Source organism: Muntiacus reevesi, chromosome 9 (assembly GCF_963930625.1).
Source record: "Muntiacus reevesi chromosome 9, mMunRee1.1, whole genome shotgun sequence".
In the NCBI taxonomy this organism is placed as follows: domain Eukaryota; kingdom Metazoa; phylum Chordata; class Mammalia; order Artiodactyla; family Cervidae; genus Muntiacus; species Muntiacus reevesi.
Genome location: NC_089257.1, coordinates 54,743,963 through 54,770,995, shown reverse-complemented (window position 1 = coordinate 54,770,995; position 27,033 = coordinate 54,743,963). Strand labels below are relative to the sequence as shown.

At 43.5% G+C, this 27,033-nt stretch overlaps 1 protein-coding gene across 2 annotated transcripts in view; it reads right to left on the bottom strand.

The window, feature by feature from the left end:
- Window positions 1-27,033, bottom strand: part of INSC (INSC spindle orientation adaptor protein) — a 129,410-nt gene that overhangs the window by 47,367 nt on the left and 55,010 nt on the right. For both annotated transcript variants that reach the window (XM_065944546.1, XM_065944545.1), the window contains exons 3-6: window positions 17,386-17,731; window positions 16,346-16,398; window positions 15,160-15,283; window positions 1,740-1,853 (exon numbers count right to left, since the gene is read on the bottom strand). In XM_065944546.1, coding sequence (XP_065800618.1) covers window positions 1,740-1,853; window positions 15,160-15,283; window positions 16,346-16,398; window positions 17,386-17,731 — 637 coding nt within the window. The remainder of the gene's footprint in view (window positions 1-1,739; window positions 1,854-15,159; window positions 15,284-16,345; window positions 16,399-17,385; window positions 17,732-27,033) is intronic.

The window sequence follows — 27,033 nt, the reverse complement described above, 5'->3', positions numbered from 1 at the left end:
GATCTAGTTAAAATCTCATCTGCATTCAGGGCGCATAACCCTCTCTCTGAGTCTCTGTCCCCTTATCTTAAAAATGGGAATTATGATTATAACACATCATTAGATTATCAGGAGGATCAGATGAGATGATGAAGGGAAAGCTAGCACAGTGTTTGACATATGGTAAGGATGCAGGAGATAATGAAGGTTGTGGAGGGGGGAGGAGGGCATGGGAGGATGGGGTTGAGAAGAAGGAGGCAGGCAGGAGGAAAAAAAGAGAGCCTGACTGCTGAGAGCAAGTTCAGAACAGCAAACAAGAGCATAGCTTCACTGCTAGACAGCCAGGTTCAAATTCAGCTTGGTCATTTACTCATGGAAATTTCTAAAGCTCCCTAGTGATGCCAATATGCATACAGGGTTGAGAACTTCTGAGTCACACTTTGGCCCAAGAAGCTGAAGGGCCAAAGGCTAAACCAGAAGTCACCACTGTGGGCTTCAGGATCATGAATTCCAAGTTAGAGAGACTTGGGTTCTAATTCTGACTCCACTCTTTATCAGCTGTGTGATCTTGAGTAAGCCTCTCAAGTCATTTCCTCAACCATAGATGAGGGAAAACATGGTAACTACTTATTAGGATGGTCTTATCATTTAAAAGAAGTTTGCAAGGCATTAAGCTCAGTGGAGAGTACACTCAAATGTTTGCTATTGAGGTACCATACAATTCACTTCTCCCCTGAGCAAAGTTGACAAACATTTACCCTGCTCTTCCAGATTTCTATAAAGGCTTAGATCAGCGATTTCTGAGAGTAGCCATGCCTCAGAAACACATGAAGAGCTTTTTATTTTTTTAATTAACTTACTTAATTGGAGGATAATTACTTTACAATATTGTTATGGTTTTTGCCATATATCAACATGAATCAGTTATACATATAATCAGGTATACATGTGTCCTGCCCATCCTGAACCTCCCTCCCACCTCCCTCCCCACCTGGGTTGTGCCAGACAGAGTCCTTAAAAACTGGGAATAGAATTGTAGAGCTTTTTAAAATGTGGATTCCCTGGTCTTACCCCAGGACCTTGATAAACCTTGGGTGGGGAAAACTGGCTGTTTTCCAAAATCTCCCTGAGGGGTTGTGATGCGGAGTGAGGACTGAGACCCACCAAGCTCAAGCATCTTCTTGTGACTGGCATCTGAAGTCTATTAGAGGACATAACTCTGCTTCCAGTTGGCTCATCATTCTATCCCCAGGGTGATGCCATTTCTCAAGGGAAAGAAAGAATGGAGGGAGGGAGGAAAGAAGAGAGGGGGAAAAAAGGAAGAAGAAGAGAGCAGGGAGGAGAAGGAAGGAAAGGAAGAAAGGAGGAAAGGAAGAAAGAAAGGCAAACATAAAACAAAGACCTTAGTGAGGTCCTAGGGCTACTGACTGCCTACCTTTGCTCTAAGCATTTGGACCTCAAGTTCAGGGGCAAATTGACGGTGAGTCTAATGAATTACAGCACCCATCATAACTGAAAAAAAAAAAAAAAAACACAGTCTTTCTCAATTTTGTCTTTTCCTCAGGCAGTATTTCAGTGACAGCAGGCATTTTTAAGATCCAGCCAAGAACCTAAGTTGGAAGATATGATTGGTTTGGATTTGTTAAGATATGTGAAGATGGGGGAGGAGAGTTGATACTTAGAGCAGAAAGAAGCTATCCCCACCGAACTAGCTTCCTCACACTCACCCGAGGCCTGTTACCTTACCCCATGAAGCTCACCTTAGCTATGATGCGGCACAAGGGAGCCCCCTCCTGGGTCAGGCTGAACAGGTTCCCTGTGGTGGACTCTGTGGTGTAGATATTGTCCGAGGCATCAATTTTTCTCACCAGCGCCTAAGAAAAGAGAGCAAAGTCTGATGGTCACTCACTCATCTACCCTCTGTGTGTCTTTCTCAATGGAATACCAGTAGGTCAACACTCCTAAGAGCCCCCTGAAATCTGTAATCCCACCCCATCTCTACTACCCCACCACAGGGGTGATGAGGTTCTAACTTAGAAAAAGACATGAATCAGGGTGAGGTCTGAGCTGTTTGAGAAACAGCCCCACTGGGGCAGAGACAACCAATGCACCCTGCTCCAGTGGATCAGAAAATCAGCCTTCATCACTGATAGTCTCAGCAAGTACCTTTTTGCTATTCTACTGGCTCCCAATGAGAACAGAAACCATTGGTTAAATAAACAAACCATCAAGCTGCAAACCAATGGGTTTCTACACAGATGGCCAAAGAAGCTGCTCGGTTTGGATGTCTGTAAGCTCATGCAAAGTCCAGCTGGATAACGGATTCAGGGGATGAGTCAAGAGAAGCGTTCTTCTCTGCAGTAGCTTCCTGCTCAGGGGACACTTGCCTTAGGTGGACAGCCAGGCCAACATAGCAACCGGGGGTCCTGTCAAAGAGTGGGTCACTCAGTGAGGAACGCCACTGAGGAAGACTGAAGGGTCTCGGGCTGGCGGTGAGAGGGCTGGGAATGACTAAACCACAGGACCCCAGGAGACTCAGGAAGAGGAGCGAATGGAAAATTCATCAACAAATGAGATATGGAGATTATTCCTAGCAGAGTTTAGCTTATTTCTGGGAAAAAGCTTTTCATGTAACCTGAAACCACTTCATAATCAGTCGTTTGTTTTGAAGCATGTGGTTCATCAATTATAAATGACTCTTACCTGCTAATTAATGTTCATTGCTCGAGTTTCTCCTGGGAGGTGTGGAGGCAGAGACGGGGGAGACTTGCCTTTGGGGTCCTCGTGCGAGAAAGTAGGGCTTCTGGGAAGCCACTTGTGCGGTTTCGGTTGCTGTGTTAATTTTAAAATATTGAAATAGACTTGTTTCTAATTAACCCTGGTGTTACGGAAAAGACACATAGGAAACCAGGAGATTCAATTTCCAGTGCCAGCTTGCCTTTTTTAACACACTACACTGATGAGGAAGTGTGTAAAGTATGTATACGGTTAAAAGCACGGACTCCAGAGTCAAACTGCCTGGGTTCAAATCCTGACTTTGCCAGTTCTAAGTGCCCTAGAGATAATTCAACCCTTCCACACCCCAGTTTCCTCATGTGTAAGACGGTGGAAATAACAGTGTCTGTCTCTTCTGGTGGTTCTACCCATCTCTTACAGTTGCTCATATATATAAAGAACTTATAAAGGTATCTGGCATACAGAAGCAAAATAAAATCCTTAGCAGTTATTATCTTGTGATATTGGGCAGTTGAGATAAACTACCTAGGCCTCAATTTCCCTATTTGTAAAATTATTTAAATTAAAGGGGTTTGAAGCTCAAGGTAAATAGCTCTTCCCTTTTTCTTCTTTATTCAAACTCAGAATTCGTCACACATAGCCATATGCTAATCTTCTACATACACCAGTCTGAGATTAAGTGTATAATTAATCTATTGACACATTAAACATAAAACTTATTACCTAAGATTGGGTAGATGCCTCTTATAAGATATCTGACAAAAGGTAAAATTAATAACCAGGATTTGCACTGCAAATCTCTGTAGCAAATGTACTTCTTAGACTCATTCCCCATCGTTACCACAAGCAGTTACGTAAGTGCTATCGGTGCTAACATGAAAATGCAGATTTCATATATTGGGGTCCTGTACCTAAATCAGAATTACCTAATGTTCCTGATTAGTGTTTGTACTCGAAGCAGATAGCATTACGCTAAATTATTCAAACCAATGTCTTTTGCAATCATCTGCTGCTATCAGACCATTTATGTCTGAGGATAATTTCTTACCAACGTCTATAGTCACATATACCATAATTGCACCTCGGCTCTCTCAGTGAGTCAGCTCTCTGACAATGAAAAGTTGTGAGCATCCTTTTCACAAGGATAAATTTGGAAAGATAAAAGATCAAAGGCTCCACTGAATCATCAAGGCTCTGAGTATCGAATGTGTCAGAGCTGGCAGGCGTCAGAGCCAGAAGGGCTCTCGAGAGTTTTATGCAAGATTTCCTTCCGAGCTGAGAAAAACTGAGACATAGAAATCTGACCAAGGTTAATTACACATGTGGTACATGATAGAGTTAGGCCTTATCCCCGTAAATCTGACTTCCTACTTGCCAAAGTCAGTGAATCCATGTCCCCCAGTGCCAGCAGGATCTCCCGGGGACTAGAGGAGATGGAAGTCTCAAGATAAGGAGAAAATCCAGCCTCACGAGCAGCTCTCACCAAACCTCAGCACGATTCTCCACCTAGCTTCCATTAGCACCTACAATGCTCCACCCTGTGACGGCAGAGCTGACTGAGAGCCCACCAGCTCCCTGGTAGACCCACCAGCGTGTTCGTGCAGGGGGCACGCAGCCCCACGAGCTACTCCCAGCTGTGACCCAGCACAGCAGGGGCTCCACTGCGAGCCCAAGACGGCCAGCAGGGAGCTTCGCTAACAGGTGACTTCAGCTTGAAAGGCCCATCTCTTCCTACTGCATCTCGTCCATCTCCATTTTCTTTCTCAGCTGTCAGACTTGCAGTTTTTCCACTGCCTCCTCCTGCTTTCTTCCCTTTATCTTTCACAGACGTTTCTTATCAAATCTTATCTTGGTGTCAGTTTCAAACCAACACAGTCTATAAAATCAAGTTTTTTCAAGTAATCCAGGAGGAAAGAGAAAGTTTCAAAAATATGCTTCACCCTCTATCATGAAAAGAGTGGTGAAACAATGAAAACAAGATAAAGAAAGATAGACTGATTAAACTGAATGATAGAATTTTTTTTAAGACAGTTTAGGCAGATGTGAAACAAAAAGGAAGATCTTGAAGAACAGGAGAGAGATTTTTTTGAAAAGGGTTTAGGAGATGCATACAATATAACTACCCTAAATAAAAATGGTAAAAAGGGGGGAGGGTTATATTTTTAATTGTCCATCAGAAAGAGTGACTGCAGTCTAGTGAAATTTATTAGCAGGAATAAACTCAAAAATCAGCCTGGAATAAGTTTCTCAGATGGAGGAAGGAAATATCGTGAAGCCTCTTTCAAAGGTTCAGAGACAGACTCCATAGATATAGTTAGGGCAGCCGAGCCGTGCAAAGGGGCAAGCCGTGCATAAACGCAAGAAGATTAAAGATGGTCACAAATTCTTTTTCTACTCCTCCTACAGAGAGGTGGGTTCTAATGTCCCTGCCTTTTGAATCTGTACTGGTCTTGGTAACTTGCTTGACCAACAGGAGGCAGCACTTGGTAGAAGTAACATTTCAGGATTTCCAATGCTAGGTCATCAGAAACCCTGATGCTGCCACTTAGGCTTCTTGGAACATTCTTTTCAGAGTCCTAAGCTACCAGGTAAGAAGTTTAATGGGGCTTCCCAGGTGGTACAGTGGTAAAGAATCTGCCTGCCAATGCAGGAGACATGGTTCTGATCCCTGGCTACAGTCCATGGAGTTGCAGAGTCAGACTTGACTGAACAATTGATCACACAAGAAGTTTGATAACTCTGAGACCGCCATGCTAGAGATGCTATGTGCCATGTGTTGGACTCCTGATCAATACTTTCAACTGAGACCAGCTTTTTAACCACCTCCTCCAAAGCACCATATGCATGAGGAACCTTTCTAAGACTCTCTAAACCATTAGCCAGCTGAATATCCCCAAGTAATTACCTCTATCTATGGCACAAGGAGCAGAAAAATTACTCAGCCAAGCTCAAAATTCTTGACCCGTAAAATTGTGAGATGTAAACAAAATTGTTGTTGGGGTTGTTTGTTATGTGTTAATAGAGTTCTGTAACACAGGAGAAAAGTATAGACATTAGCACAAAAGAGTCAAAAGATCACGAGATAAATTGCAAGGAAAATATTTTAAAATAAGGATATAGTACCACTGCCTGTGCCCAAGAGAACATTTTGGAGAAATGCATGAATTAGGACTTGAAGAAAGGCACAGAAAGATTGGACATGCTAAACAGGAGACAAGCGAAATAATAACTGAATTCAGGCTTGGATTAGCTAGTGGTCTACTGGGAAAATATCTCCTGGCTGTAAATATCCAGTTTAGAGAGACAAAAATGGATAAGATCACTTAGAACCAGAGGTCTGGGGCAGATCCAGACCTTAACTGATTTTATTTCTCACAATAAGGGAAATCCTAAAATCTAAAAGAATATTTTTAGAAAACAAAAGAGTGTGCCAGAAAGGAAAGAGAAGTGAACGTGGGAAGGCTGCTCAGATCCAGCAAATAGGGCTCATTCTATGAATTAAGTTAGGAAAGAGACCCAGGGCAAATGAGAGCAGTGCAAATGGTAAGTAAATCGCTGAGTCTTCCTGAAATGAGTGGGGGATTAACAGAGGAGAGAGAAAACTGCAGACATAATTCATTACTGGGGGGAGAAAAATAAAGATGTAGCAGAAAAACGTTATTTAAGACTAAAATATTCAAAAGCTTTGGGAAGACAATGTTCTGAGAAGCACATGGCAGAAGGAAGCTTCTCACTAGGCCCATAGGCACCAGACTTCAGGAGCATCACAAGAAAACCCTTCCAAGATGACAGGGTCTTAAGGCCAAAGTGATTCTTAGCAAGAGGCAGAGACAATGGCCATCGTATTATAGAACTAGGGTGTCTGTATATCCTATGTCAATTTTTTTTTTCTCATTTAGCCCTGAAAGAATTTTTTTAAATATATGTCCCCCTGTAAATTTTTAATTTGGCAGGTAAGTTTTTCATCATAACTTTCAAGAACAAATTTGAATGATGTGATTTCCAGCAGACTATAAATAGTGACATAAAACAAAATGATTGCATTACTCTTTTAGATGTATTCCATGAAATTGATATACCAAAATTTGATACTATCATCATGTTTAAAAATACATGAGTAATCTCTTTAACATGTGACCATTTTGCATCTTTTCATTTTAAAATTTACATTCCCATTCCATTTCTCCCTCAGAATTTTATCTAAATGTAATACATTTCAGTTTCAAAGTATTTTACTAATCACCCTTATCAGGTTTATCATTGAAATTTGAAATCTTTTATTTCTTTGACTATAAGGCTCTAAGTGTCTAAAAATAATCTCTTCTTAGTTGAGTTAGTGTTATAGTTATCATCAGTACAATTGATCAATGCAACATAGATGATACATTTTGAAATATAGTTATAAATCATAAAAATTAATATTTTATCATAACTATAATCTCCTAATGAGATAAATAAGGCTTTACAAACATTTTAAGCTTTCTAATTCATTTATCCATGATTAAATATTGACTTAATAATGTAAATCCTGAAAAATCTTGTTTCTATAAATCAAATGACAAGAGGAATGGGAGCAGTTTGTATAGACAAGGTGTTCAACCTTTGAGCACATTCTGAGCTATGTAATCACAGTGATCTATCATCACAGACTATTTTTAATGATCTGCCAGCTGATAATACCTATAAATTTGTAAAAGCAAAAGTTGGAAACCATTTGACTTGAAAAAGTATTTCTTACCCAATCATTAGATTCATTCATTCACTTATCTCAATTTCTGGGAAGAAATCCAGAAGTACTTTACCAAGACATATCAAATAACTCTTAATTATACCCACTACTCTTTCACTTAGAGCACCTTGGATTATCCAAATTATTCAGAGAGGATTAAGAAAATCAAAATATTATTAATTTCATCACCAATACAATTTTAATCAAATATTTTTGTGTGTTTCAAATATGTTTTATAAAAAGCTTGAATCTGCAGCTTTTGTTTATTTAATTTATGTAAAATACCCACCCTATGACCTAATTGGCAAAAACTGTTCTTAAGCCAACCCAATCAGCCAAGTCAACTTAGTTTTTTCTCAATATAGACCTGACTTCATTTTTAATTAAAAAATTTTAATATGTGTTCCAAGAAATGCTAAAAATGCTGACAAATAATTATGGAAATCATTTTATAAGGGAAAATGCTAAAAACTGTCAATATTAAAATAATGGAGACTTAAAATAAAATTTGATTTAGTTGTATATGTTCTAAAGCCAAGATGGAACAATCTATTAAACTTTTCAAAATGCAAAGTAATACATAGCTTACACTGTAAATTAATTATAAATCTGGAAATATAAAAGGCACTGTAAATTAATTATAAATCTGGAAATATAAAAGGCACTGTATTCCTTCAGTAAATATATGTTTTTATGTATTGAACTTTTTGTGTTTATTTCAAGGAATAATTAAATAAGATCCAAAAATAAAAATATCTGAAATCATTTGACTATTTTTAGTAGCTCTTATGATCAATTTTCCCTATGTGTTTAAAGAAGAAAAGTATTTATGCTTAAATCTAATTAGTCCAGCTGCCAGAAATTAATTATATCTCTTGCTAACAGGAAGTAGAAATTAGTGTAAATATTTCACAAAGTGTTTAGACTAAATAGTCTAACTGCTGCCTTAAATAATATGCATCAAATCCGAAAAGAAAAATCATGCAAAACTTGTATCTGTGAATTTGATCCAGTATATCTTGAAAAATGTGGTCTTTCTCAAAAATATTTCAGTTACATTTAAAAGAATCATTATCATTAACCTTTAAAGTCTTTGGTTCTTTAAAGATACTTTTCATTCCAGCTAAAGACATCTCTTAGAGCTGAGCATAAGATAGAGCTGAAAAGAACTGCTTGCATTTAAAAAGTACCCCTAAAGCCATTTTTAGTGTTTGGTTTGCCCTACCTGTGCTGTCTTTGCTTGTCTTAGGAGAATATCCCTCAAGAGCTCTGCGCAATTTGAGAATAAATGGAAACAGGATAAGATGGGCTTTCCTGGTGGCTCAGACTGTAAAGAATCTGCCTGCAATGCAGGAGACCAGGGTTCGATCCCTGGATCAGGAAGATGCCCTGGAGAAGGGAATAGCAACCAACTCCAGTGTTCATGCCTGGAGAACTCTATGAACAGAGGAGCCTAGCCGGCTACAGTTCATGGAGATGCAACGAGTCGGACATGACTCAGCGACTCACACACACACAGACACACACATACACACACACACTCTCTACCATTCTACCACATTTCTAGATTCAGAAAATTCTCACACTGGGAAAAATACACAATTTCTAATGCTTTTCTCAACAGAAATATTTAAAACACGGAAATGCATGGAAGCCTAAAGATCTATGGTTCATGAATATAGGTTTCTTTTTTGTTTTTTCTCCTCACTCCCACCCCAAGGTTTTGCTAAAAAGTAGAGGAGGGGTGGAGTGTCAATGCACTGTAAGCTTTGGGATGAGTGAGGGGTAAGCCTTTCTTTCGAAAAATAATAGAAGGGCTACTAAAAACTACATATTATTGGGTTGTTTTTAAGAAAGAAAACAAATGAAAATTGAAGACCTAGAAATTGATTTCCTTAAAAATACGTGTGCTTGCACTTCTCCTAGGAAATCTTTGGGAATGCAGAGGATGCAATGGATCTGAAGTGGTAGGTCCCAGGCTTCACTTCAAGAAACCCAAATCAAAGCAGTCTGGAGTGGCAGAAACACAATGTTTACAGGAGAGCCTGAAATTAACAAATGTTGAAAACACTGGATGGGGAAGAATACAAATCGAGCAAGTCCTTGAGGAGGAATTACAAACACCTGGCTTTGCACGAAGACGAAATATATCACATACCCTTCCATGAAAAGGAGACACTTTTCTCCCAAATATGGTAACCATCATATCACGATTAACCTGTGGTTAATCATTTCCTCCAGTGAATGTATGTTCAGGAATCCTTGTGGACTATGGACGACTGGAATAGTTGCCCTGTTGCATATGCAACCAAGACGGTACCTGTCATCTACCCTCTTTCTCTCAACCACAGATGAGTGCCTGTTAAGGTCTCCGGCAACCATAAAGACAGTCTTGGGACTATATGCTGACTGGAATTCCCGCCCTAAGGGTTGAGGATTGGCCTGTGTTAACTTGCTGTGAGTATAGCAGCAATGCTATGATAATACAGTGTATGCAAGGTACCAACTCTTTGGGTCCTTTCAAGTATCATGGGGAAAGACCAGTACAAATCAAAAAGCCCTGCAGAAATCCTTCCTGTTTCTGGGGAAACGGCCTGGGCTGTAGTTACCCAGGGAAACATAATTTCATGCACACACACTGGGATGAGACCCTCTTGACTAGGATGAGCAGAATAAGAAAATTAAAGAGAATTCTATTAATCTAAGAACTGGGGGCTCTGAATTATTCCTAAGAGTAAAAGGATTCAGCTTTCAGGTTTTTTTTCTTTCACTTTATTCTTTCCCAGGGAACTTTAAAATGAGATAGAAGACCATTTAAAAATTTTGAACATTCTGATAGTTCTCCTCCTGGCAATTATATTTGGATTACCTTTACCTTGCTGTAGAATCACACTGCAGCCTCTGATTACCTATATTAGGTACCATAGCTGAGCAAAATCTAAGAGTGGGAAAAAGAACAGGAAAGCAAATTATGACCTTTAGTTGCAAAATCTTACAGTCAATTTAAGGAATGTAGTATTCTGAGTCATTTCCAAGTTTAAATTGCCCACTGGGATTCCAAAGGAGTAGAGTTTGTTATCTGGGGGAGATAGCTTCCTGAAGGTGGGAAAAGATGGCTTCATAGGGAGCTGACCTCCTCCTCCAAAGGGCCCAGCCATACCCTTGCCTGACCACTGGTGGATGGATGAGGTCAATAAGGCTACAGGACAAGAACTGTGAACTCTCAGGAGTGATGCTTGGTCCCCAGTCCTCCTGCTCTGCTAGGGAGGGATTTCAGTAACACCACTTCTGCTGGCCTCACTCCCCACCCCTCCATGTCACTTGTCAAGAAGGTAGGGATGCATTAGTGAGTTTGGAAGAAGGAACTGGGTATATTCAGCTTGGCACCTGCCTCTCTTCTCCTAGGAAGCATCCCTCTGACCTGACCTTTGCCACAAGATACATACTTATACCTCAGGTGAGGTCTGAGGTTGCCCAGGTCTGCCTGGCACTGGGAGGGGAAATTTGGGGGTGAGATGAAGTTTTAAGTTCACGCAGCCAGAGTCAGAGATAAACACATGAACCAGTTTTATTAGAATAAAGGTGATATTTTAAACTAAAATAAATATTGACTGATGGGATGAATATAAAACATCTATCCACATGAAGCTGAGTCAAGAAATTTAAAGGTACAGGTGAGAGGTGATCTATTCAATAGAGTCCCCTAGAAGTCATCTTCAAGTAAATCAACTTCTGTTAAGTCTCTTCCTCTTACCTCCCACACAGCTAATCCTTTAAGCCAAGAAGGTCTAATCCTTAATACTCATTAATTTTCCATTGGTGACTCCTAGCAGGTAAGCCTTAAATTTCTATGCCCACCAAGTAGTTCAATTATCTCAATAAATAATTAGCAATTAGGTGATTAGGAGGCTCTTTTTAGCAAAGCCTGTTGTTAGTTTCTCTTAAAGTAGCTAGGTCTCTAGTGAGTAAAGCTACTGACACAATCAAAAGAGTGCCAGTAACTAGCCCTATGTTGTCTTATTTAATGCCGACAACAACCCACTGTTGAGATGAGAAACTGAGCAAAGTAAGTAACTGGCTCAAAGTTTGCAGATCCAGTAGGCAGCATAGTCAGGATGTGAACCCTAATATGCCTCCAAATGCCATGCTCCATCCACTACTCCACAAGGCTCACATTCACAGATGTATATGCTATCAAGCTCGGAAGAAACCTTGCAAGTCATTAAATTCAACCTCCATCTACTGCCAATGCCCTTCCTGGCATGACTCAGCGATCGCCAGTTCCTAAGGCAGACCTTTCTCTATGGGGCAGCCCTATTGCTTTGCCAACTCCTTTTTTTCATGGAATGTCCTATAAATTTGCTTCTTCTCTTTGGAGGTAACAGAGTGTCCATTCTTAGATTAAGCATCCCAGCTCCTCCACCTAGTCCCCACATATCTTAATCTTTGGCCCGTCCTCATCCTTCTAGGGACCTCCCTAAGCACAATCATTGGCAATAACACATCTAGGATCTGGAGCTTGACATAACATTCCAGGATGGAGCAGACCAATGCAAGCTAGTGCTAGGTTACCACTGCCCTGTTTACAAGCACCATTCTACCATGCAATGTGATTTGTGGTGGAAAGGGCATTGTTTCTCTGCTTATGAGCCTACGTGGCTCCCTTGTGCACAAAAGGAACTTTCCCAAATTGCATTTCCTAAAACACCAGTATCCCAGAATAAGTGAATGGGTGCTTTAAGAATAAAAAAAGATCTGTAACCGTGTAAGTTTGGAGCACACTGCTTAACATTCACGCATTAATAAATCTTTATTGGATGCCTACTGTGAGCAGGTATGTATTAGTGAACAAAACAAACCAAAATCCTTGTTTATGGGAATTACAGGTCAGACAAGAAATACTATGAATATGTGAGGACCTTTAAGAAGACTCACAATAGCATGTCATTAAGAGAAATCCTGATACAAAGAAATAAACTTAATTTTAATTATGTCAAGATGATAAAGAATAAAGAATCCGCTTGCAATGCTGGAGACATGGGTGTGACCCCTGGGTTGGGAAGATCCCCTGAGGGAGAAAATGGCAACCCAATCCAGTAATTTTTCCTGGGAAATCCCATGGACAGAGGAACCTGGCTGGGGCTCTCTGGGGGCCCATGGGGTCACAAGAGTCAGACACAACTTAGCAACTAATAACAACTGCAAGCATAGAATCCTAACTTATAGAGAACAGTATTTTAGTCACCTCTTCAGGAAACACATGCTCACAACACTGAACACAGATTATCCCGCCTTCAGGTGGTATATCTTTTTATGTCATCACTGTCCTGTATGGAAACATTCTAATGTAAAAAGAGCTAAAGATCAGCCAAGAAATATTATGAGCACAGCAACCTCAGCCCATAGGAGGGATTAGAGGACACCATGGGACCTGCGGGAAGGAAGGGAGGAGTTGTCAGGAAACTAACAAATGCACAGAGGAATGGAGGACAGACATTACCCCCTCCACTAGGGGAGGGGGGTCAATGAGGGACTCAGTTCTAAGACAGGAGCAGTGGATCCAACAGCTCTCAGGCTGAGCGTCAGTGATGCAGGTGGGCAGATCTGAGGACGGGGCAGGATTTAGGCAGGGAAGCAGAAGGGTTACCAAGTCCAAACTAGCAGCACAATCAGTCTATGAATCTGAGACAAGGTGCTGGAAGGGAATTTTATTCGGAAGGGAATTTTATTCAGAAGGAAGGGATTTTACTCGGGAGCAGCTGACTGAGAAGATGGCAGAGTAGCACTGAAAAGGGGCCTGGTTGTCGGGTTCTTTTATGAACCAGAGATGGGAAGGGGCTGAGGAAACAGTAAAAAGACTATTCAATCCTAGCAAATGTTCCCTAGAATGGGTAAGCCTCAGGCAGGGGAATGTGTTAGTTTCAATTCCTTACAGTCAGGCAGCTCAGGTTATCTCCCTGAGGCAGGTCATTATGTATGTTTACAATAACAAGAGTGGTAGGATGAGGGTTAAAGTCACAGAAGCAGATCCAGCATAAATTCAAAATTAAGCCTTCACGGGTTACCGAAGCACCAGATCAGGAATTCCACCCTCAACAAGGTCAGGTTGAGGAAAAACAGGATGGATCCAGGTGCCCCGGGAAATCAGATACGTAGTCCACAATGCCCAAGTAGGTTCCTGACAGCCTAAGGAGCTTTTCCGCAGGATTCTGTGATCTAGAGCATCAAAAAGACATCCCACCCTTTGCCTGCTAGTAGAAACAGCTAAGGACCGACTACTTGCAAACCCTGCTGGCTTCTGTTCACAACCCAACAGAACTCTTCCACTTCAGCCCTTTTAAGTGAAGCTGGTACTGCCAGGCAAAAGAGCGCCAAAATGGCATAAAAGGCATCAACAGGCACCTGTGCTCCCGCTCAGACGCTCCTCCACGCTCCCCTCATCCCTACCACTGACTTCAGTACCCCTGCTCATCACGTCTCCAACTTCTTCACCCACTTTAGCTCCCATGTTCCAGGGGGTCCCTCCGAACTTGATGGTTCTTGATGGTTCCATTTGGGACAGCGGCCCCAGCTGGAACTACTACCTGGCCGTACATGTGACTGTCAGCATTTGCTCATCAGCTTTAAGCACCAGAGCCCCGGTCCTTCCTTCCCCTTGTCCCAGGCTCTGGGGACAGGGAGAGCGAACTTCACAGACCCTTCTGGGTTGGGAGGGCGAGGTTGCACAGGGCCAGCTACCCTGACCAGCAAGTGAGCCAGATCAGAAGGGCCTGTGCTGTGTGCAAAATTAGCCAGACACACAGGAAAAAGAGAAAGGAAATGCTGGGTTAGGTAAAAAGGCTGTGTTTGGAGAGAAGCCGATACAGGAAGGGATTTGTTATTTGTGGAAAGCTTTTACTTGATGGTGGGAAAAGAATGGCAAATATGTAACACAATATTTCTGTAACTATAAATAACATGTAAATACCTTTCCTAATGAAAACCGTATGGAATCAGCTTTTCTGGGAGTTTTTAAAATAGGAAAAGGCAGGAGAAGGAAATAACACATATTTAACCTATACTCTGTGCTAAGTGCTTTTCAAACATTGTTTACTTAGTCCTCTCACTTTTCTTCTGGGGAAGATTTTCACTTGGTAGATGAGGAAAGTGGGGCTACAAGATGAAGGAACTTGACCAAGGTCTCACGATGAACCACAATGTGAAAGTAGATCTGTCAGGGTTCAAAGCCTACGTTCTTTCCGGGATCAAGCACCAGACTGCCTGAAGGCAGGAGCTAGACTATCTGACCTTCCTAGATTCTTCTCTACTGCCAGAATATCCAGAATTGACTTGGTCCCTGCAGGTGCCTTAAGTCTTTGGGGACAATGAAGATTCGTTTTGTGCACTGTGAACAATAACTCAACAGAGAAGATTTAAGGTGGTGGGAGCAATACTGAAAGGACAATTAGGAGATGGTGGGCTCTGCCACCGCCTTGCTGTGTGACCTTAGGTCAGTTTCTGCCCTCTCTGGACTCCAATTTTCACATCTGGAAAATGCAGAGCTAGGCTAGGGGTGGCTCAGCAAGCCTCTGCTCAGCTCTGACAGTCCTGTCTCTAAGGTGCTAGAGTTCACTTTGGCAGTCTGAGAAGGATGGCCCCCAAGAAAGGCCACTCCGGAGCTTCCCCAAGCCTTGCAGAACCACTCGGCCCTCCTCTGCTGCCCAGCCAGCACTGACCTGCACCTCCCGGGTCAGGGCCAGCTCCAGCAGCTGGCCAAAGTGCTCGCCCAGAGTGCTCAGGGTCTCGCTCACACAGGCCTTCATGGACTTCAGGATGTGCTCATTCTCCACCTGGAGGCACCTAGGGAAAGAAACCTTCGATGGGTCACCGGAAGGGGCAGGCGGTTAGCCCAGAGCCATTTCCGGGGCCAAATCTGGGCCTGTAGCTAGCCTGGTGGTGGTGCAAGTGGCCTGGGAAGAGGATATCAGCTCCAGGGGAGGCAGAAACGGAAATATTCCAAGACTGGCTCATCCTCTGGCTTCCGAGCGTTCCGAGAAGAGCTGGCCTAAAATGGGAGCTAACAGTGCAAGTCACCAGGAAGAAAGGCCACCCAAAAGTGGCTAAATCCATGCCTCTGGGCTTCTCCCTGGGAGAATCAACCATCAGTGTCTAGGGATGGGGGATGAGAGCTGCAGAGGAGGGATGCTGGTGTGCCGTGCCCACTCTGAAGGTGTATTGCGATGCCTGTGTCCCTTTAAGAAATGGCTGCCTGCAGTGGTGTAGACAGGAGCCTTGAGGATTTTCTCCTCACCCGGGGAGATCAAGATTAAAACCACCCTTAAGGCCCTGGAAGTCCGAAGAGCCCACCCAGCCCTAGGAATGTCAAGTTCCAGGTTTTTCTTCCAGGACCTGGGGGCTGTAAAGCGTGAGGAAGAGTGTCAATACACTCTTGGGTGTGCAAACAAACCGGGCTGAGTGTGCGTATGTGTCTGAGTGTCGTCATGTGTTTATGTATGTGAGATATGGAGAAGGTGTGAGTGTACTCCTGTGATTGTGTGAGTGGTCAGTGTGGATGTGAGGATAAGCTGTGTGTGTCTGCTTCCACTTCGCCTTGACCATGGCGATCAGGGGGCTTCTCAAAGCTGTGGGAAACCTTTTCTTGCTACCAACCCTCATGAATCCTCTTTCTTCCTATGGCCAGTCCTCTCCTCTGCCTTCTACATTCTCCCATGCCTGAAAACGGAGCAGAAAATCCCCAGGGAGTCTCTTAAGGTTGCTGCTAAAAGTCAGCAAAAGGAAGCTCCCAGGCCACCAGCAGCCCTCCCCAGCCCCACTGTTCCCATGGAAGGAGACAGACGCCAGCGCCTTCCTCTGCCTAAGGATGGCAGACGAAGTCCAGATTCACCCAGGGGCCAGATTTACCTCTCTGTGACCGCTGACAGCTCTGAACACTTCTCCATTAGCAGCTTCTCAATCTGCAGAAAAATAGATCAATTTTATTCAATTCAATAAGCATTGGTCGAAGACCAACTGCTGAGCTGGGCGCTCTGGGGCATAAAGATGAAGAATCAAATCATCCGATTTGGAAAACAGGCACATAAACTACAACCGTGCAAAATGAATGGCAACAGAATTCATCGTCAGCTGCTCTGAGAACTCAAGGAAAGAAAACTGAGTGATTAAGTATGCTGGGGGATCTGGGAAGTCTCAGAGAGAAAGGGGCTTTTGAGCTGGGTTTCAAAGAGTGAAGAGAAGTTTACCGTGCAAAGGGGAGCAAGGAAAAGGGTAGGGAACTAAGGTGCAAAGTGATGCCAGAGGAAACAGAAATAAAGGGGGATTTTCAATGGTTCACTTTGGACCTGAAGAAGATTGAGAATCATGGGCTTTGAAATTAGAAAGCTGTAGGTTGAATCCCATTTATACCATTCACTGCATAACTTTGGGCAAGTTACTTAGACTCTCTGAGTTTCTATTTCCACATTTATAAAATGAGGACAATAATACTAGCTAATATTTTTAATTAATTTAATTAGAACTCAGTCATCATAACAGATCTATGAAATAAATTCTATTATTATACTCATTAGGATGATGGAACTGGGGCACAGAGAAGTTAAGTAACTTGCTGAGGTCACACAGCAGACAGAGATGAAATTTGAACCCAGGGAGTCTGGCATTAAAGTGGGTGTATTTAACCATTTCAGTGTCTAGGACTGTGGCCTCACAAGTTATGTTGGCCTCACAGATTGTATAAGTTAAATGAGATGTGTATAAAAACATCTAGCACAATTCCTAGCACAAAGATACTCAATAAAGGTCCTCACTGTCTTCCACTGCTTCACTGGAAGGGGAGGAAGTTCCCAGGGGCAGGAAGACTTCAGACTCTAAGCAATTCAGACCCACTCTTTTAAAAGACACTCCCAGTTCCGAGTGCCCACCCGTGCCCAGGCCAGGCAACCAACCTGGCCCATCTCTTGCGAGGAGTTCCTGCTGACAGCGCTGTACTCGCTGACCATGGAGCGGGCGTGGCAGGTCAGGCGCACGCTCATGCTGTGGACCCGCGCCCAGCGGTCCTGGGCCAGCTTCTGCCCGATCCTGCGCAACTCAGTGCTGATGACCCAGCCCCGCTTGAGCAGCAGCTGCAGGGGGTCTCCAGGGCCAGGGCCACCTGCCAGGATGAGGTCACCCTGTGCATCCTCCTCCAGGCTGATGGGCTTCGCCTGCAGGACACACATGCACTCACACTCCGTCATGAGCTTCAGGTCCTCCATCCAGCGCTGGACCGAGTCCACTTGCATCAGGTGCTGCCTGCAGCCAGGGAACAGCATCAGGACGGCTATTAGCCCTCCTCAAGTTCCAACAGTTTCAATCCCAAGCCGTCTGATGTTTTCTAAACACTATTCTGTGCGCATCACTGTTTCTTGCATTCACTTACCTTACAATTCTTGTTCCTCATTACGCCCATCTTGCAGATAATAAGATGTTTTGAGGGCAGATGACCAGACAAACCAGGTCATGAAGTCTGACAGAGTAACAAACAAATTTTACAATAAGAAGAAAACAGAAAAACCCTAAGTATCAAATACTGGTTATGTCAAATAAGCTATAGTACAGCGACATAGTTATATAATGTGAACCTATTTAAAATAATGCTTTCCGAAAGTTTATAGCATTAATAAACACAAAGTATGTAATCAGTATGTAGAAATGTAAACACAACTATTATAACTATGCTAAAAAGCTATGCCTAGAAAAATATTTTAAAGGAATATTAAAATGCTAGTGGTTTTTTATGGGTGGTGAAATTGAAGGAGGAAACGGAACAGGCTCTATCTTGAAAGCAGGACTCCATCTTGGGCCGGAGTGTGGCCTTTGAGCCATGTGCCCAGTATCTATGGAAACGACATACCAGCTGGAAAACCAGGCCCCCAGAAGGAAGAGCCCCAGGGCTCTCCATTGCCTAAAAGAACACCCTAACTCTCTGTGTAACCGAATAGAATTATACATTCTATTATGCTTATTGGAGTATGACCACAGGCCTAGTGATAACTGTCCACTGTTAACTGCCTAGGCTTAAGGCATTTAATCATGGTTAACTTTGATTGTATCTTTCTTTTTCCTTTGTTCAGACTAGTTTCAGGGAACCTTATACACTTAGGGTATATAATAAGGTTTTCACAAAACTGGTCAGGGGGCCTTGGCTCAGAGGAGACTCTGCCTTGGGCCCGCCAGTGTAATAAACTGCACTCCACTATCTGCATCGTCCTTCTGAGTGAGTTTCTTTCCCAGAACGCATGGCTACAACAAAATGAAAAAAAATTTTTCATTTGTTTTCAACTGTTCTCTAACTTCTAAATTTTCTGTCATAAGCATGTATATGACTTTTATTTTTAAAAGCTAGATTTTTTTTTTTTCTTTTTGTTTTTTCTTAGTTTATGGCTTCACCATGCAGCATGTGGGATCTTAGTTTCCCAACTAGGGATCAAACCCACTCCCTTTACTTTGAAAGCATGGAGTCTTAACCACCAGATTGCCAGGAAGTCCCATGCTACATTTTTAATGGAACAAAATTAACTCTATTTAATACAACAGCATAAGAATATCAATTAGATCCTAAGATCTTTGTCAAATAAAGTTCACTCTAAAATCACTTAGTCAAATAATAGTAAGTAACATCAGATCATTAATGAAGCTTTGAGCATTGGTTCAGAGAATTATGTTTAATAGCATGTAACTGCCAGGCACTGTGGGGAAAGAGATCAACATGCCAAGCCTCCCCTCCCTCTCATGGAGTTTCTGATCTGCCTAAAGAAACAAGACACACTAATGAGAAGTTAAAAAATAATAGACTTCAATATCATTTGAAAGTTACGACAGAAAAAGATTTAAGGCTGGATTTGAGTCGCTTAGCCCTTGGCTTGTAACAGGCTTCTAACTAGTCTTTTGTCACTCACCTTACCTGCCTCCAGCCATTCTCCATCTACCACGAGTCATTCATTCATCCCACAAATAAGTATTCAGAGTCTACTACACACCAAGTACTGTTCTACGCCCTGGGCTATAACAACAGGTAGAAAAAGGCCGTTTACTTTGTGAAAGTCAACTTTCAAAGCAATTTCCAAAATAAATAAAATATATACTAGAGGTAGTAACTGCCATGAAAGAAAGGAACAGGAAAAAAGCCTGGAGAGTCGTGGAGGTGAAAGGGGAGTAGTTATTGCATTGTAAAAATAAGTGGATCAGAGAAGGCTCACTGAGAAAGCGACATGTGAGCCAAGATTTGAAGGACATGAGGGAGTGAACTGTGTGGATATCTGGGGGTGAATTGTTTCAGGGATAGAAAATAGCAAGTGCAAAGGCCCTGGGGCACATAATGTCTTTGAGATGTGTGAGAAATAGCAAGGAGGCCAGAGTTAGTCTGACAAGGAGCGAGATAGAGGACTTGAGATGAAAGCAGGGGAGGGTGGAGGTGGGCAGACTCTAAGGAGTTGTGTGGGACAACATAAGGACTTGGCTTTTATTCTGAGTCATCATAGCACACAGAAGGCATTGAGGAGAGTAGATAGGTGGGCCCAAGGTTCCAAGTGGGACTGAAATGATAAAGGATGCTCCAATTATCATGGTTAAAATCACATCTTCATTTTTAACGAGAAGGAGTAGGACTTTCTCAATGATGCAGCTGTCTATAAGGTTTTTAAAATGTAATTTTTAACTACAAGACTTATACTGTTTATGCAAATTATACATGTGGTTCCTTACAACTTTTTAAACTGTTAAAAATAAGAGCTTACCAATGACCTTTCTTTCTCCCTCTCCCTTCATGAAAAATAGCTAGTATATTTTGTAAAGAATCTGAACAGAAGATAGATGGATGAAAAATCACTCTATGGATATACCACAATTTATTAAACATTTTCCCACAGTTGGGCACTCAGTTCTTTGCTTCCAGTTCTTGGCCACTATAGACACCATTATACATGTGCCGTGACATACCAGTATCTTCATTCTATGCCATAGGCCCCAGGAGTAGAAGCGAAGTTTAGTAAGTTGCCACATTAGCTCCCCAAAGCAGCAATGCATTCCCCAACAATGCAGGAGGACTTTTTATACATATATGTTGTTATTCCCCTACGTGAGTCCCCCCTACAAACCACCCCCTTCCATAAGTTAAAATTCCCAAGGTTCAAGTGGGGAGCTTCCTAGATCTGGCCCCAGCCTCCCTTTCTACACACCTCCCTTTTCCATCTTCCCTCAAATCTTAGCACCCTCACCATAAACACACTACACTCAGGGCACACTCAACCTCCCTGTTTCCCAAACACAGCGGTCTTTTACAACTCATGCCCCTTCCTTGCACAGATAGTTCCTTAGACCGGAATCTTTTTTTCTTTCTTCTCAACCTGGCAAGTTCCTATTCACCATGCGATACTGGACTCTAATGTTACCTTCTCTGAAAAGCCTCAGTCAGAGTTCATCAGCTGCCCCCCAGCAGCTCCCACCCCTCCATGTATCCTCCATTAGAGCCTAATAACATTCTATTGCAATTTGTGTATCTGTCTGCACTCTGCACATCCTATGAGGGACAGTCCCTCATATCTGGTTTATTACCAGTGCCTGACAGATCCATCTAGAATGAGTGGCAGGCATCTACTGCTCTACCTCTGCAGGGGGACTCTACACGCCTCCACCATTCCACCTCCCAGGGAAGGGCACCAAGAACAAGGTCGACTGAAAAAAAAAATACACAATCTAAAAATTGAGAATTATGTTTTATTTGACAAACAAAACTGAGCACTTCAAGTCCCGGAGGCAGCCTTTCAGAATAGCTCCAAGGGACTGCTCCAAAGAGGTAAGGAAGGAGCCAGGATATATAGGGGGGTTTGCAGCAAAGGCCAAGTAGTCAGAACCTCAAAACATTACTGTTAAATAAAGAAAACCAGACATCTCAACTTCATGAATATAACACTTTTTAAGTATGGGAAGATGCAAGAGTCAGGACTCCCTGAAATCGTTCTTTTGATATGCATCTCAGCTATCGAGCTATCCAGGGCCAGTACCTTGTTCTTTTCCATCCTGAGTTCCCCCAGGTACCCCACTGGCTGCAGAGTGAGGCTGCAGAGGCTGAGGGCTTGGTGGCAGGAGGCGCATTTGTCTCTATTCTGAGTTCCCTCAGGGCTCGCCTTCAGGGCGGCTATAGTGGCTTGATGGCTGCAGCATCCTTCCTTTACTGATACACCGGCAACATTTTTCATTCATGACAACATGATTAGAAAGGGGATACAGGAGATGGAAAAATATATGCCCATCATGTTCTAGAGATCCAGATCTGGGAGGCAAACTGACCTAGGGGCTTTTAAGGGGCAACCAATAAACCAATTACTCACTCACTGACTCATTCTCTCCATAAATGCTTAGGAGGGGACATCTGTTGTTTTTGTCTTCCCAGCACCCTCCCTCCTTCCATCAACGGCAAAGGCAAGCCACATTAGCCGCCTGGCCTCTTGGTGGGGCAATGTAGGCGTCAGCATTTCCCTCCTCTTTGGGAGGGCCCCTGCTCCCAAACATAAGGTGGTCCCCCAGGAGCCCTGTATACATTGTGTGAAGATGCTCTTCGTCACAGCTGGTGGTTAATCCATGGGTGGGCTCCTGAACCAAGCTGCACTAATCCAATTCCCTCTCCCTAAACTGTGAAACTTAGAACCAACAGTTAACAACAGTTAACAGATGCCGGACGTGAGTCACTTTCGTGACGGCAACTTCAGCTGTTCCATGAGGAACTCCAGCATCAACTGGGGACTGGGGAACAAGGCCCAGAATTCATCTTTATTGCTTGCAACCCAAAGAATCTTTTCTAAAGCACAAGTTCACAGATAACTAAGCAGAGTCCAATTAGTGCCATTCCTTAGAAAAACGGTTTTCTGGGGGTGGTTCCTTCCAGTTGGAGATCAGGGTCGGTTCACATAGAAGGTGGCTTTAGAGCTGGGTAGGGCTGGGACATGACTTAGCAACAGAGTTGGGACGCCTAAAGACAGTAGGAGCATCTTCCAGGGCACGGCAGACAACAGGACAATGAGGAGGTCAGTGGGGTTAGAGTTAAGCATCCTAGAAGAGAGGGAGCAAAGAGAAGGGAAAGCTTGGAGAAGGGGGAAAGCCCTGAGCTTGAGAAGCTTTGAAGCCAGAGTAAGGGTTGGGCATTTATGCTGAAAACCCCGAAAAGCTATTCAAGGGCAGCAAGCCAGGCAATGGACCAGTGGAGCTGAAAGATCCCTACCTAAATCACAGCAGCTGGGATCAGCACCAGCTCAAAGGAAGCCCAAGTGCTAAGGTGGGCTCTTGGCTCATCTCCCCGTGGAAGAGCTCTGGGGTCCTCAGGGGGAGGTACACTCCTTACTTCCAGTCTGGGTGGGAAAGGGCCATGGAAGAACCAGGTAGAGAGAAAAAGAGAGACAAAGCCACCACTTGCCAATGACCTGGGCCCATTCCACAAGGGAACCTCCTTTTTGATAAGCCATGTTGATAGCATGTACTCCTGATATGATGAAGACACTTCACCTCTGTCACTTTTTCCCTGAAACCCATCTCAGTCTGATGAGATCCCCAAACCAAGATTTTCATCACCCCCCTCTCCCTCCCCAACTTGTATGGAGGTTATTACTCAGTTCTTACTCTTTAAGGTCTTTAAAAATTAGAATGAAAGTGGGATTTCAGAAGCTACGCTGATTAAAATCCTAGTTGATTTATCACTCTGCTTGTAAAAGAAATGGAATGACAAAACTATTGATTTCCCCGGTGTTTGTATATTTGTGTCTGTGTGTGTTCGTGTTGGGAGAACATGAACTCATCTGGGTGTCTGTCTATATTATCTGTGTGCTGGTGTCTGGGTGAGAGTCTGAGTATCCCGACCTGAGTCAATACTCAGATGAGTTTGTGTGTTTACTGGTCTTATGTCAGAGAAACTTGAAGATTAAAAATGGATGGGGGTGGTGTTGGACTTGAGTGTGGGCTGCGACGGATGACTCAGTTCCAAAGAAAAGAGAACAGAAAGTGGAGAAAAAAAGTAACTTTGCAACGGAGAAATCTGGCAAACACCACCTTAACCAAGAGATCAACCTCACTGTTGATAAGTCACATTGATAGCAGGTAGTCTTGACAGGCCCTGGAGGAGGGCATGGCAACCCACTCCAGTATTCTTGCCTGGAGACTCTCCATGAACAGAGGAGCCTGGCGGGCTATAGTTCATGAGATGGCAAAGAGTCGGACACAATTGAGTGACTAAACAGTACAACGCCGCACAGTCCTGAAAGGATGTGATAGAGACACTTCAAACTCTGAATTTTTCCCTGAAAGCCATAACTCAGTCTCATCATGGGAAAAACAACAGGGAACCCAACTAAGGGTTTGCACACAAACTAAGCACACAGCATACATGTTCAAAAGATCTGACCAACACTCCTCAAAACTGTCAGGGTCACCAAAAACAAGGGGAGACCAAGAAACTGTCATACACCAGAGGAGACCAAGGAGACGCGGTGATGACTAAATGTAACAGGATATCCTGGATGGAATCCTGAAACCAAAAGAAGTACATTCGTGGAAAAACGAGTGAAATCCAAATAAAGTCTGGAATTTAGTGAATGGTAAAGGACCAATGCTGCTTCCTTGGTTGTGGCGAATGGACCAAGCGGGTATTAGACAGTAATCAGAGGAACTGGGTATATGGGATATAGAAAAACTGTGTACTATCTTTGCAACTTTCTGCAAATCCAAAACTATTAAACAAAATTTTTTTTAAGTTTCTTTTTAAAAGATGAGGTTTGGCGGGGAAATGGAATTCAGATGACAAGCCAAAGGATTTTCCACCCCAACCCTCTAGAAAGAATTTCACTTCCCGTGCTTCTTCCCCAACCAGAAACACAGGCGGAGACAGGGTGTCTCTCTGACTGTGTGTCCTGAGCCTCACAGCAGGAAGCTTTAGTGCATCCAAGCTCCAGAGGCCCAGAAGACGGAACCTGGCTACGAAGCTGAAGCCGAAGGAGAAGGTGTCTAGCTCAGCTCCTAGCTCAGCTAGGAGACAGAAGCTGTCCTCTCGGTGGGGAGAAACAGGGCGAGCCTAGCTGGCTCTGTCTTCAGAGCCCATCACCCACTGAGAGCCCGGTAATGGCTGGATCCCAGGCCAGGCTCTTAGACCCGAGCCTTCTGCACTTAATGGTCCCAGGGAGGCCTCAGTCTGGCTCAGGAAGATCCTGCCCCCTCCTTAATCGCCTGAACAGACCCTGAAGCAGAGCTTCCTCAGACAGAACAGCCTATTGTGTAGAGGCCTCAAGCGTAAGGGGAGCTTCCGCAGGCCCAGGCCAACAAGGCTTGCACGTCTGCAACGGGGGCAGAAAGAGCGGGCCCTGCTGCTCATAACCTGTGTGAGGGGCTGAAGCCAGGTTGGCGCTGCTGCTGCTTTCCTCCCCTTTTCTGACATCTGTATTGAAGTGACATACATATCTGTTGTTGTTGTTTAGTCGCTCAGTCGTGTCCAGCTCTGCCACCCTATGGACTACAGCACACCAGGCCTCCCGGTTCTTCACTATCTTCCGGAGTTTGTTCATTCTGTTGGTGATGCCATCCAGTCATCTCATCCTCGGTCGCCTCCTTCTCCTCCCTCCTTCAATCTTTCCCAGCATATATATTTAGAAGTAAACAAATAACATCAAGCTGCAGTTTGATGACTTTTCATAAAATCAATGTACCCTGGTATCCAGAAAACAGACAAAGAAGTAGAACATTAGCAGCGTTCCAGAAGTCACCCTTGCACCCCTTTCTGTTCACCCCTCAACCACAATAACCAGTGTTGTGACCCTCACAGCATACACTAGCCCTCTTAGTCAGTTCCTTAACCTCTCTGAGCTTCCATTTCTTCATCTGTAAAACTGAGATAATAATAGAACCCGCCACACTGAGTTGATGGATGAATTAAATGGTGAACACGAAAGGCCTAGGACATTGCATAACACAAAGGAGAAGCTCAAAAATGTTCATTCTCTTGGCTGCCCTTCCCCACAGGCAACGCTTTAGCACCTCTAATAACTATAATAATGGCGAGAATTTAGTGAGCACATTTCATGTGTTGAGAGCTGTGCTGAGTATTTTACATGAATTATTTGACTTACTCCTCAGGACAACTGTCTGAGTTGGATCTCATCATCATCCCCATTTTACAGATGAGGAAACTGAGAGGCAGAGAAGTAAAGTCACCCAGGTCAAAAGCAGTAAACCCTAGTCTCTCTGGTTCCAGAGTCTACTCTTCACTGCTATGCTTAATGCTTCACATTCTGCCCACCCCTTCAAAAAATGTGAAGAAGAGCAGAGAGCAGGATGAGATGCTTCAACCCAGGGAGACACGTGGGGCTATTCTCTCAAGGAAGAACTTCAGGGGCTGCTTATTGACAACAGGAAGATAAAGGGAAACTGTGAGCCACTGGCTCTGCCTGAAGCTCTGGGTAGCCGGAAGACCAGGATCACCGGCCTGAGAGGCAATCACTGCTTTCAGGCCAAACCCACTCCTGGCCGCGCAGTTCAGGAGCTGCCTTCCCGGGTGACAGCCTCAGAGATGAGGACAGACAAGGGGCGCCTGTGGGGAAAAAAGAATCTGGTTTTCTTTAAGAACGAGCTTAAAATAACTTCCGTTTCTAGAGATTGTTTAAACAGATACCTCCTCTTTCTCTCTCAGCAGCAACCAAACATACAGAGAAGACTAAATGAGCAGATTAGTAAACCCATGGATCCTTGCCTCCTGCCTCCTCCTAAACCCACTCGGTGGCTCATCCCCAGGCCCCAACAAGCAGGCACATTCCACTCAGGTCCAAGGCCAACTCTGACCATGGAAGGGAGGACATCGGAGGCTCCGGCCCACCAGCAGGTAGAGGTCAAAATGGGTTGATGATAAAGGCATGTATATACCTACAAAACCTGACTTTGCTCAGCTTGCTTTGCCCCCAAGTTACTCAAGTTACAACTAAGCCATTGGGATAATAATATAATCATATTAAATAAATAAACAAAATAGATAATTGGGTGGAAAGCAGTTTTGAAGTCACAGGGAAAGAGAAAGTATATAACTGATATACATATATATATCAGTTATAACTAATATTTATTGGACCCTTCAGTTCAGTTCAGTTCAGTCGCTCAGTCGTGTCCGACTCTTTGCGACCCCATGAATTGCAGCACTCCAGGCCTCCCTGTCCATCACCAACTCCCGGAGTTTACTCAAACTCATGTCCATCGAGTCGGTGATGCCATCCAGCCATCTCATCCTCTGTCGCCCCCATCTCCTCCTGCTCCCAATACCTCCCAGCATCAGGGTCTTTTCCAATGAGTCAACTCTTCGCATGAGGTGGCCAAAGTACTGGAGTTTCAACTTCAGCATCAGTCCTTCCAATGAACACCCAGGACTAATCTCCTTTAGGATGAACTGGTTGGATCTCCTTGCAGTCCATCTGTGCCCCATATCTGTACAATTATCATGTAGTATTTTATTTTCACAGTAACCTGGTTAAGTGAATGTTCTTACTGCCTTTACTTTACAGATGAAAATAAAGGTGCACAACACTTACAAGACT